The sequence below is a fragment of the Thalassophryne amazonica genome, chromosome 16 (assembly GCF_902500255.1).
Source record: "Thalassophryne amazonica chromosome 16, fThaAma1.1, whole genome shotgun sequence".
In the NCBI taxonomy this organism is placed as follows: domain Eukaryota; kingdom Metazoa; phylum Chordata; class Actinopteri; order Batrachoidiformes; family Batrachoididae; genus Thalassophryne; species Thalassophryne amazonica.
This window is the reverse complement of record NC_047118.1, coordinates 19,113,530-19,126,576: the sequence shown is the minus strand read 5'-3', so window position 1 is coordinate 19,126,576 and position 13,047 is coordinate 19,113,530. Positions and strand designations below refer to the sequence as shown.

Below are 13,047 nucleotides of genomic sequence, written 5' to 3'. Positions count from 1 at the left end.
TTCAGCAGAAATACAGCTGGAGCAAAATTAATGGAGCAACATTAACTTTTGACCCCTGTACAAACTGAAACTGACCTTTGTCACCATTCTTGCTGCTTTTACCTCATAACATTCAGTCACAGATTGTCCAAACTATACCTTTTTGGAATCTTTGGCCCAATCTCAATTCTCTTTTGTACCCCTTCCCCTTGGCCCTACCCCTACACCTACCCCATTTAAAACAAGGGGTAAGGTGAAGGGGTATGCCTTTGCCCTATGAATTGAGACACCCCACTGCCTTACAGGGAAAAAAAAAAACACTGCCTGTCTCAAACTGCCATCTTCACTGTTTGTCAACATGGCAACCAAAGCATAACTTGTTGCTTTGTTTATTTTCTCGCCTTTCTGCGCAATAAATCATGTCGGAGAATGTTGTGGTATTAATAATTAATTGAATTAATTAGTAATTTCTAATAATAATAATAATTAATAGCATTAATAATTAATTAATTAATTAATTCATGCTAATAATACTAAGAATAATTAATCATTAATAATAGTAATAAATAATATTAATTGATTAATCATTAATTGATTGATTAGTAATTAATTAGTAATTAAAAGGAATAAACACTTGAAATATATCAGTGTGTGGAATGAATGTATACATTATACAAGTTTCACTTTTTGAATGGAATTACTGAAATAAATCAACTTTTTCATGATATTCTAATTATATGACCATCACCCGTATGTATGTTATGGGGCTGCATCTAGTTCTGTTAACCTTATATTTCTTTGTCAAATTTTTTGCATCCAGCAATTTTTCCTTTAGAAATTTCCTTGACAAAAATAATAGCAGTCTATTAGGACATCAGGTTACGTGTTACACATATACACATGTGTGTATATATTTTCCAACTTACTCCCATTGATGAAACTTCTCATTTTCTGCCTGAAAGCTTATTAGGAGACGAGTGTTCTCAGGGCACACACGTTACAGACCTTGAAATCCAACAGCAGGGATTGCTTTTATCCAAAGATTTATGAACATACAAATTAACGTGCATCTTTTATCATGATTTTCTCCATTGTGAGGTATAAAAGTGTCTTATCGTAGCGTTTGTGTGTTATATGCATTATAACACCTCAGCACACAAGCCAAGTTCCAGTATTCTTCAGAAGGACAATATACGCAACATGTATCCAGCAGCATACACGTTGCTGTCATAGGCAATTGACTGTAACGTTTTTTGTCAAGTTATAACTTTCTAAACAGCTCAATTTGTAATGAAAGCCGCTTACATTTGTGCGGCTCTTTCGGCGCCATGTTTGTTTCTTTGGAGACAGCGGTACGCTCCTCCTACCCCTCCAAACGGAGTGAATCTGGATGCACATTCCGTTTGGAGGGGTTTGAAGCCCTCCGCCTACCCCTCCGCCTCATTTCAAAAACAGAATTGAGACACCCCTCTGTCTCTCGTGCCCGCACAAAAAGGAGGGTAAGGGGTAAGGGGAAGGGCAGAGGGGTAGAATTGAGATTCAGCCTATTTATGATCAGGCAAATAATGTGGTGTAGTTTTCTCTATGATTGGAGCATCTTTTAATTTTGACCCCTGTGTAATTCTTCAATTGACCCCTACCTGGCTGCCTATTGAACATTCAAGTGGCCAATCAGTTTTTTTTAAGACTTGATGTCTATGGGTTATTTGTGCCACATTTGATGCTTGTATCACCATTTGCAGGATTCCACTCTAAATATTCTCTTATCTGCTGCACTATATATGAGATGTAAGATGCTGCTCCTCAGTGTTTCTCAGTTGCCCTCGAAAGTATTGGAACACGGTATTTCACACATTTTGTTTATTCTCAATTGCCCTCGAAAGTATTGGAACACGGTATTTCACACATTTGAGTTTGTTTATTCCATTTCAAATACAATTTTTTTTTCTAAAATTATCTTCCTTAACTCAAACTGAAAGCAAAGCTCTACAACTTGATATAAATTAATTAAAAATATAAAATCCAGCTTCCTGATGAAGTGGTGTAGAGGAGGATTTTCTTAAAAAGAAGACCTGAACATTCAACTACAATTTGCCAGAAAGTACATTTGAGATGAAAGCCTAGATTTGATGTTTTGGTGAAAGAAACTTTTGTATTTCTTCATAACTGATGTAAATAAAGTCCAAGACATACAGTGACTTAGAAATGTTCATGTTTCCATCCCCTGACTTGTCTAAAGAAAACTGGCAATAAAACTGATTATTATTTAAAGGTTTTATCAAGTTTTCAGTTTCAGTTTGAGGAAGATAATAAATTTTTATTCTTTATTTTTTTATATTTCTTGTATTTGAAATGGCATAAACAAATTAAAATGCATTAGGATGCATTAGGATTTTGGCAATGCATTCAGGACTCGACGCACATTAGTGGAAATACCCTGGCTCTGGTTCTCACACGTGATATTGCTGTCACGAATATTGACATCATGCCTCTTACATCTGTGGTCTCTGATCACTCACTTATTAAGTTTATAGTTTCGCTGCCGTGTTTAGTAGAACAACAACCTTATTTATCATTACGGCAATGCATCAACTCCTCAACTAAGACTGAACTCGAAGCAAGACTGCCTGATGTCTTAGCTTCACATTTGACAAATACCCAGTCAGTAGACAGACTTGTGGATAGTTTAAACTCAGTGCTCAAAACTACACTCGACATGATTGCGCCACCTTTGTTAAAACCGCGCTCCCCCAAATCACAGTCACCTTAGTTCAATGATTACCTGCGTGACCTCAAGCATAAGGCAAGAGGTCTAGAACGGAAATGACGTAGTTCAAAATTAGAAGTATTCTACCTTGCGTGGCGTGATGCTATCTTAGACTATAAGCATGCATTATTGGCTACAAAGTGGACCTATTACTCTGATTTGATCAACAAAAACAACACAACATAACTCAAAGTTCTTGTTCGACACGGTGGCAACACTTATTCATGGACAACCACCTGTAGTTCAGTCTCCTTTTACAGCACAAGATTTCCTAGATTACTTTGAGAAGAAAATAGAAGACATTAGGTTAAACATATCCCAGCATGCCTTAACCCAGCCATTACACCCTGCTATTGAGGTGGGTGCCATTACTGAGGTATTTCCTAGATTTTCAGAATTTGATAGTATCTCACAAGGCTGACGAAACTTGTAGCGTCTACAAAAAGCACAACCTGCTTATTTGATTCTATACCAACAAAACTGTTCAAGGATCTGTGGCCCACTCTTGGGCCGACTGTGTTGGAAATGATTAATCTTCCTTTAACTTCTGGATCTGTTCCTAAATGTTTCAAATCTGCAGTGATTAAACCATTACTTAAAAAACCTAATCTTGACCCTATAGTGTATTGAAAAACTATCAGCCGATATCAAATCTATCATTTTGCTCATGGCAAAGATGTCACGCCAGCTCGTGGACTATCTTACTGAGAATAATCTCTTTGAGCCACTGCAGTCTGCTTTTAGAAAATATCATTCCACTGAGATGGCTCTCACTAAAGTGGTGAATGATCTTCTGCTTACAATGGATTCAGACACCACTACGGTTGTGGTGCTGTTTGATCTCAGTGCTGTATTTGATACCGTGGATCATCATATTCTACTTGATAGGCTGGAAAATCATTTTGGGATTACTGGGAGTGCCCTTGCATGGCTGACGTCATACTTGACCAGTCGTTCTCACTGTGTTTTGTACAGTAACACTACCTCCAACCTTAGTGAGATGAAATTTGGGGTTCCACAGGGGTCCATCTTAGGCCCCTTGCTTTTCTCCCTTTATACTGTATAGCACCCCTTGGGCATATATTGTGGTGTTTTGGGATTACCTTTCACTGCTATGCTGATGATACTCTGTTATACATGCCGATAACTGCTGGTAATCTTGTTCACATAAAATCCTTAGAAGATTGCCTTGCATCAGTGAGAAGTTGGATGTCTAGAAACTTCCTACTTTTAAACCCTGATACGACTGAAATGATGGTTCCTGGTTCAGTGAGACATCGGCATCTATTTTACCAGTTAACAGTCAGCCTAGGCTCATGTGTCATACATCACACTGACAAAGTGAGGAACCTTGGGCTAGTTTTTGATCCTTTGACCTCCACATTAGAAATATTACGAGGACTGCCTTCGTCCACCTGCAATATATAGCGAAGAGTTGTCCCATCCTGTCTATGGCTGATGCTGAGACCCTGATCCATGCGTTTATCTCTTCTAGATTGGACTACTGCAATGTTCTATTTTCTGGCTCACTGCAGTCTTGCATTAAGGGTCTCCACTTGGTTCAAAATGCTGCAGCCAGACCTTTGACAGGAAGCAGAAAGTTTGACCACATTACACCTATTTTGGTGTCTCTTCACTGGCTTCCTGTCCCAGTGAGATCAGATTTTAAGGTTCTGCTACTAGTCTATAAAATTGTTCATGGGCTGGCACCTCTGTACTTAGCTGACCTAATTAAACCTTACATACCGGCCCGGGCTTTGCGTTCTCAGGGTGCAGGACTAATTTGTGTCCCTAGGGTGAATAAGAAGTCTGCAGGTCATAGAGCTTTCTCTTATCGTGCCCCTGTTCTGCGGAATGATCTCCCTGCACCAATAAACATTCAGATTCTGTGGAGACTTTCAAGTCCAGACTTAAGACGCACTTATTTTCCCTTTCATATGGGTAGTACACTGGTATAATTTTGTTTTACTCTTTTTACTCTTTTAATTCATTTTATTAATAAACGGAGTGTGCCGCGGCCTCAACTTACCTCATTTCTGGGTCTTTTAGTGAAGCTTAGGGCTAGTGGCCAGCGATCACCTTAGTATTTCTTCTGTTTTTCTTGTTGATTAATGCTGGCAAATTATACTGTATTTGCTGTCTTTCTGATGCCTGATTCTGTTTTTCTCTCTGTTTAAGGTGCAGCTCCATCCAGAGATGGGTGTGGTATTTGTGCTGGTGACCCTCCTGTCCTGTGCACCAACAGCATTTCCTGTTTATTTGTTTTGTGAATTGTTGTGTGAATTGTTCTGTAATTTATGTCTGTAGCATGGCTCAAGCAGAGGGTCACCCCTTTGAGTCTGGTCTGCTCTGTTGTGATTTGGCGCTATATAAATGAAGAGTGTAAAATGAGTGTGGTATTATTACTTTTTTGTTTAAGAATGTTTCATTTTTACTGTTGCTGCACTTTGTGTCAAATCATAGTCATATCGTATATCATATTGATATGAAAAATATGTATACTAAGGTACACCTAAATATCTTAAAAAAAAAGAAAAAAAAAAAAGAGTAGAGCCACTTAGGTGCCTGTTCTTGAGAACCAGGGATGGTAGGTTGAAAAGCTTTTTTATCCCATGGGAACTCTCCCTACCCACCTAAGCGGCTCAAGAATATGGACAGCATGTATATAAGTGACATTTACATGACAAACAATCACAGACTACAACACTGGTTGTATTTCTTCGTGACCAATGAAAATTAAGTCCCATAATGCAGTCAGTGACTTGGAAATGTTCATGTATCCATCCTCTGACTTGTTGAAAGGAAACTGGCTATAAAAGTGGCAATTTGCAATAAGAATAATATTTTTAGTTGTCCAATTATTTGTGGTCTCTGAAAACTGAGGGATTAGGTTAGAAAATGGCTGTAATTCTTAAATAATATAATAATTTATTTTCTAAGAACTGCCTCATGTTAAAAAGAAAAGTTTACACTACAAGCACATCCTGACTGTTTCATTTCAACTACATTGTGACGGTGTGTCGTGGCAAAATTACAAAAAAAAAAAAAAAAAAAAAATGTCCATAAGTATTTGGATAGTGACACTAATATGGTTTACTAATATGAATCGTTTTTGTTTAAAAGGTAGGTACAAAGTGATTATAATGGCATTTTAATTTTCCCACAGAAGTCAAACCCAAAGGCTCATGGGTATTTTAATTTGCCCCTGTCTCAATCACACAATGTTATGATGTCATCACAATAGGGCAGCGCAGTCTCGTTTGAATCCTGCGTGATACCATGGGATTTGACCACTTATGGGGACAGCCGCTGCCGTTGTGCAATATATACACAGCATAACTTCACATGGAAAAATGCTGTACTGTTTTGTTTTCGGCTGCAATCACCAAAGCAGTTGCGAAAAGTGTTTTTTTTTTCAGTTCCCAGTGGAGAATGGAAGACAAGGCAAATGTGAGAGGTCGTGTCAGTAAGTGTTAGCCTACACAACTAACCAGAGTAGCTGCGTTCTCTCGCTTGCAAAACCACCTCGACGTGTTTGAGCTCCGGGTCATAAACAAACCAACACATGTCCACTTTTCCACCGCATCGTCATTTTTTTCTTTGTATTTTCACTTTGTTTGTGTGTAATTTGCCCAAAAACTCAAAGAAAGTGCTGTCCCCGGAAGTTGAGTAATTATGCCATATTTTAACCCTTTAGCACCCGCCCTCAAACGAGACTGCGCTGCCCAATTACACCCACATCTCATGTCCCCCCCCAACAGAGACTCAGAAATAGTGTTCTTTGTTCTAATTTTTCAGGGTTTACCCGGGGCACCAGGGCCTGTTGGATACCCAGGGACCCGCGGAGTTAAGGTGAGGAATAACAACATCATTATCTCATGTCTCTCAGCCACTGAGGTCTTTACTCCCTTAAACATTTCATTCTGTGTGTGTGTGAGTGTGTCTACATGTGACAGACAAGTTGTTTGAGTCTTTGATTGACAGTTGACAATGTGTCAAAAACAAACAAAAAATGTCGAGAGGGAAGAAGAATTGATGGACGGGAGTAATATCAGTCAGACCTGTATGGATGTGTTTTGGGGATGGAGAAACACTCTGTTTTGTAATGATGTGTCATTCTGCTCACTGTTTGATGAGGTCATGTTCACGAGTCTTGTTCTGGGGTCGGTTGATTGATTGGCTCGACGTCCTTTAGGGGAAACGTGGCATTGTTGGATTTGATTAGTACAAAGTGAGCAAGGTCAATAACTGGTCAATAACAGAGCAATGTTCAGTCAAGAAAAAAATCAATACATGCCTACCATATAACTCATTCTAGAATTTTTATGACTTTCTTCTTCTGCGTTTCTTGAGTCAGTTCAGTGAAACATGGATATTCTTTATTTAAGGGTGAGTGGTGTTGGATTTTTCTGCAATGGAATTGTTTTCACAGGGTGCAGATGGAGTTCGAGGACTCAAAGGCAGCAAAGGGGAGAAGGTAAGGTTTCTAAAGCTCCAGTTTGTTGTATTAGTGTGAAAAAAAGTCATGTCAAAGCAATCTCACATGTTGTCTCTGAATTACAGGGTGAAGATGGATTTCCAGGGTTCAAAGGTGACATGGGTGCCAAGGGAGACTGGGTGAGAGAAAAACCTCCTCAGTATTTGCTGCAAGATATTTCCTCCATGAAGGGCATGAAGGTGTTTCTGGCCTGTTTATTTGACTGGTAGCAGCAGGTTTTACAAAACGTTGGGGAGGGGTGGAGCCAATTTCTCAAAAATTCCTTACATGATTATTGTCAAGCTTGATAGAAGGATGAGGCATGGACCAAGGAATTAGGGTAGACATATATCAGTGACACATGCAACTTAATTCTTTGTGATTCAGTGATGCTATAATATAATATATCATTCAATGTTCCTTTGCATTTGATCAAGAGTAGACAGTTTGATCTTTCAAGGTCATAAGGTCAATCAATCTTGAGGTGATATATGACTTCATACTACAACCCCAATTCCAATGAAGTTGGGACGTTGTGTAAAATGTAAATAAAACAGAATACAATGATTTGCAAATCCTCTTCAACCTATATTCAATTGAATACATCACAAAGACAAGACATTTAATGTTCAAATTGATAAACTTTATTGTTTTTGTGCAAATATTTTCTCATTTTGAAATGGATGCCTGCAACACATTTCAAAAAAGCTGGGACAGTGGTATGTTTACCACTGTGTTATCACCTTTCCTTCTAACAACACTCAATAAGTGTTTGGAAACTGAGGACTCTAATTGTTGAAGCTTTGTAGGTGGAATTCATTCAACACACATTTTCAATGGGCTACAGGTCTGGACTGCAGGCAGGCCAGTCTAGTACCCGCACTCTTTTACTATGAAGCCACGCTGTTGTAACACGTGCAGAATGTGGCTTGGCATTGTCTTGCTGAAATAAGCAGGCACGTCCCTGAAAAAGACGTTGCTTGGATGGCAGCATGTGTTGCTCCAAAACCTGGATGCACCTTTCAGCACTGATGGTGCCATCACAGATGTGTAAGTTGTCCATGCCATGGGCACTAACACACCCCCATACATCACAGATGCTGGCTTTTGAACTTTGAGCTGGTAACAATCTGGATGGTCCTTTTTCCTCTTTCGTCCGGAGGACACGTCGTCCATGATTTCTAAAAACAGTTTGAAATGTGGACTCATCAGACCACAGCACACTTTTCCACTTTGCATCTGTCCATTTTAAATGAGCTCAGGCCCAAAGAAGGCAGCGGCGTTTCTGGATGTTGTTGATGTATGGCTTTCACTTTGCATGGTAGAGTTTTAACTTGCACTAGTACATGTAGTGACAAACTGTGTTAACTGACAATGGTTTTCTGAAGTGTTCATGAGCCCACAGGGCAGGAGACTTCAATGCAAAACTGGAAATTAGAGCAGGACAATACCAACAAAAAGAAAGTAGAAACAGGAGAACCCTAAAAAACCTACTAAAAGAAGCAGACTGCAAGGCAATCAACCTCAAATCTGAAACAGGCCTGTGGACAAGAGAGAACAGACACAACGATGAAAAATCTGTAATAGACTACATAATAGCATGTGAAGAAATGGAACAAAGAACATCAAGAGTAGAAGTTGATGAAGTAGGAACCCTCAGACCCAAAAACAAACATGGGGAGACAGACCACAACACGATAGCAGCTTGCATCCAAATACCAGAGACCAGCTGAAGAACAAAAAGAATTAAAAGATCGAACCTAGATAATGAAGAAGGTTAGAAGGAATACAACAAAAAAGAGCAATAAAGGAAGCCCTAAAAGAGATGACAGGACAAAGAACAATAAGCATAAACCAACAAAAAAGATGAAAAGACCAGGAAACAAAAGGCCTGTGGGAGGAAGTGTGAGAGAAAAGGAAAATTTTCCAGAAGGCCTGCAAAGAGGAAAAAAGGAAGCATTAGAGAGCTACTATGAAGCACAAAGGAAACTAAGAAAGGCAACGGATGAGGAATATAAAACCTGAACAAAATTATTACCAGCAGAGACCCAAGAAACGAGATATGGAAAATTAGGAAAAAGTTAGCCAAGAAGGGACAGGCAGAATACAACTACATCACAGAGGACAACAGAGAAATCACTAATGAGGAAGAAACCAAATCCCACATAGCAAACTACTATGAGGACCTATATTAAGCAAGAGAAGGTAAACCGGAGTATGAGGTGTGGACCAATAGAATATCGGCAGAGGTTGAGAGAGTTACAAACCAACTAAGACCGCAAAACATACCAAAAATAGACCTCGAAGAGATGGTGCAGGTAAAGAGGAAACTAAAACGGAAAAAGGCATGGGACCAGATAACATACCAAATTAAATATTCATAAATGCAACAAATGACACTATGAAAATATACTGTACAATGCTTAACCAAACGGCACATACAAACAAAATCCCCGATGAATGGAGGAATGGCCATATTATAAGCATATACAAAGGCAAAGGTAAAAAAGGCAAATGTGCCAATGAAAGGGGGATTACCCTCAGCAGGAACATAGGAACATTTTATGAAAGAATCCTACACCATAGAATAAAACCCCTGATACAAATCAGTGAACTACAGGGAGGTGGCAAGGAAAACATAGGAACTGCAGACCACATTTTACTATTAAACCACCTGATTGACAACAAAAAACTAAGATACATAATGTTCCTGGATGTGACCAAAGCATATGATAAAGCCTGGGCAGATGCCCTGATGTACACACTCTACAATAACGAACTAAGAGATAAAATATGGCTAAAAATAAAAGGAGCTCAACGAAAACCTGAAAGCCTCAATAATGACCAGATATGGACTTACAAGACAAATACAAATCAAAGACAGCATCAGACAAGGAGGAGTGTTGTCAGTCATAATGTACACACTACTAATAGACAAAATAGACAAAGAGATCCTGAATAACAACCTTGGCATAGAGACAGGTACAGAAGAAAAAATAGGATGCCTACTATGGATGGACGACATAGCCCTCATATCAGAGACAGCCAAGGAAATGCAAACAATGCTAAACATAACAAACGATCTAGCAAATAGGTACCACATAGAATTTGGGGAAGGAAAAAAGCAAAGTTATGACAATAGGGAAACCAAAAGATGATACAAATTTCTACATAGGACCCAAGAAACTGGAAAAATCTGTAAATTACAAACACCTAGGGAAAATAATCAACAATAACAACAACCAAACCGACCAAATAGAACAAGCAAAAAAGAAAGAAGAAGGAGCCTTACAAATCATCCTACAAATAGCAGGAAGCCCGGATCTAAAAGGAATAGAAATGAGAGTTATCTGGCAACTTGTGGAATCATGCATAATCCCAATAATTGTGTACGCAGGAGAATCAGTGGCAACAACAAAAAAGGAGGGAAAAATGAGGAACCAAATCTTGGACAATATATTAAAATGGCTCCTAATACTACCAACAACAACACCGAGAGAAATCATGTATGCAGAAACAGGGCTCTGGGATATAGACCATATAATACAAAAAAAAACAAGGTCAACTTCCAAAAAAGTATAATCAACAACAACAGTAAACCATGGAAAAGGGAAGTCAACAAGATTAGGGAAAAACCGCAAATAACGGATCAAACAAGCAAAGGAGATTTAAAAAGGAAATAGGTGAACAGCTAATGAAGAATATTAAAGAACAAGGAGAGATCAAATCAAAGGTAAAACACTACATTGAAAACGTAAAAACGTTGGAAATAGGAAACCCTACCTGGACAAACTAAACAGGATGGAAGCACACAGCATCATGATGGCAAGAACAAGAATGCTGGCAGTAAAATGCAACTATAGGAATAAATATGCCAATGTATCCTGTAGGTTCTGCAATGCTGAGGAGGAAACCCAAAAACATATACTAGAAGAATGCCAGCAAATCAATAGGCAAGAGTACCCGAATGTAACAACTGAGGATATCTTTGAAGAGGATGCAACCAAACTAAGAGAAACTGCAAAAGCTCTTCAATTGAGGAAAATCTAAAATACTAATGTGCTGCTCCCCCCTCAAAATGGTAGGGTAGCACCCAGCAGACCTGGGAATGCACACGAGACGAGACGAGAAGTTAAGATCCTTTACACAATGATTTTGGTTTATAATGCAGTGCCGCCTGAGGGATCGAAGGTCATGGGCATTCAATGTTGGTTTTCGGCCTTGCCTCTTATGTGTTGAAAGTTCTCCAGATTCTCTGAATCTTCTGATTATACAACCCCTGGCAAAAATTATGGAATCACCGACCTTGGAGGATGTTCATTCAGTTGTTTAATTTTGTAGAAAAAAAGCAGATCACAGACATGACACAAAACTAAAGTCATTTTCAAACTTTCTGGCTTTAAGAAACACTATAAAAAAATCAAGAAAAAAAATTGTGGCAGTCAGTAACGGTTACTTTTTTAGACCAAGCAGAGGGAAAAAAATATGGACTCACTCAATTCTGAGGAATAAATTATGGAATCACCCTGTAAATCTTCATCCCCAAAACTAACACCTGCCTCAAGTCAGATCTGCTCGTTAGTCTGCATGTAAAAAGGAGTGATCACACCTTGGAGAGCTGTTGCATTAAATGGACTGACATGAATCATGGCTCCAAAACGAGAGATGTCAATTGAAACAAAGGAGAGGATTATCAAACTCTTAAAAGAGGGTAAATCATCATGCAATGTTGCAAAAGATGTTGGTTGTTCACAGTCAGCTGTGTCTAAACTCTGGACCAAATACAAACAACATGGGAAGGTTGTTAAAGGCAAACATACTGGTAGACCAAGGAAGACATCAAAGTGTCAAGACAGAAAACTTAAAGCAATATGTCTAAAAAATCGAAAATGCACAACAAAACAAATGAGGAACGAATGGGAGGAAACTGGAGTCAACGTCTGTGACCAAACTGTAAGAAACCGCCTAAACGAAATGGGATTTACATACAGAAAAGCTAAATGAAAGTCATCATTAACACCTAAACAGAAAAAAACAAGGCTACAATGGGCTAAGGAAAAGCAATCGTGGACTGTGGATGACTGGATGAAAGTCATATTCAGTGATGAATCTCGAATCTGCATTGGGCAAGGTGATGATGCTGGAACTTTTGTTTGGTGCCGTTCCAATGAGATTCATAAAGATGACTGCCTGAAGAGAACATGTAAATTTCCACAGTCATTGATGATATGGGGCTGCATGTCAGGTAAAGGCACTGGGGAGATGGCTGTCATTACATCATCAATAAATGCACAAGTTTACGTTGATATTTTGGACACTTTTCTTATCCTATCAATTGAAAGGATGTTTGGGGATGATGAAATCATTTTTCAAGATGATAATGCATCTTGCCATAGAGCAAAAACTGTGAAAACATTCCTTGCAGAAAGACACATAGGGTCAATGTCATGGCCTGTAAATAGTCCGGATCTTAATCCAATTGAAAATCTTTGGTGGAGTTGAAGAAAATGGTCCATGACAAGGCTCCAACCTGCAAAACTGATCTGGCAACAGCAATCAGAGAAAGTTGGAGCCAGATTGATGAAGAGTACTGTTTGTCACTCATTAAGTCCATGCCTCAGAGACTGCAAGCTGTTATAAAAGCCAGAGGTGGTGCAACAAAATACTAGTGATGTGTTGGAGCGTTCTTTTGTTTTTCATGATTCCATCATTTTTTCCTCAGAATTGAGTGATTCCATATTTTTTTCCCTCTGCTTGGTCTAAAAAGTAACTGTTACTGACTGCCACAATTTTTTTTCCTGATTTCTTATAGTGTTTCTTAAAG

General features: G+C 38.8%; 1 protein-coding gene across 2 annotated transcripts in view; it reads left to right on the top strand.

Moving 5' to 3' along the window:
- The window catches only part of col5a3a (collagen, type V, alpha 3a), a 212,316-nt gene that overhangs the window by 137,633 nt on the left and 61,636 nt on the right, over positions 1-13,047 (top strand). For both annotated transcript variants that reach the window (XM_034189960.1, XM_034189959.1), the window contains 3 exons: positions 6,545-6,598; positions 7,179-7,223; positions 7,310-7,363. In XM_034189960.1, coding sequence (XP_034045851.1) covers positions 6,545-6,598; positions 7,179-7,223; positions 7,310-7,363 — 153 coding nt within the window. The remainder of the gene's footprint in view (positions 1-6,544; positions 6,599-7,178; positions 7,224-7,309; positions 7,364-13,047) is intronic.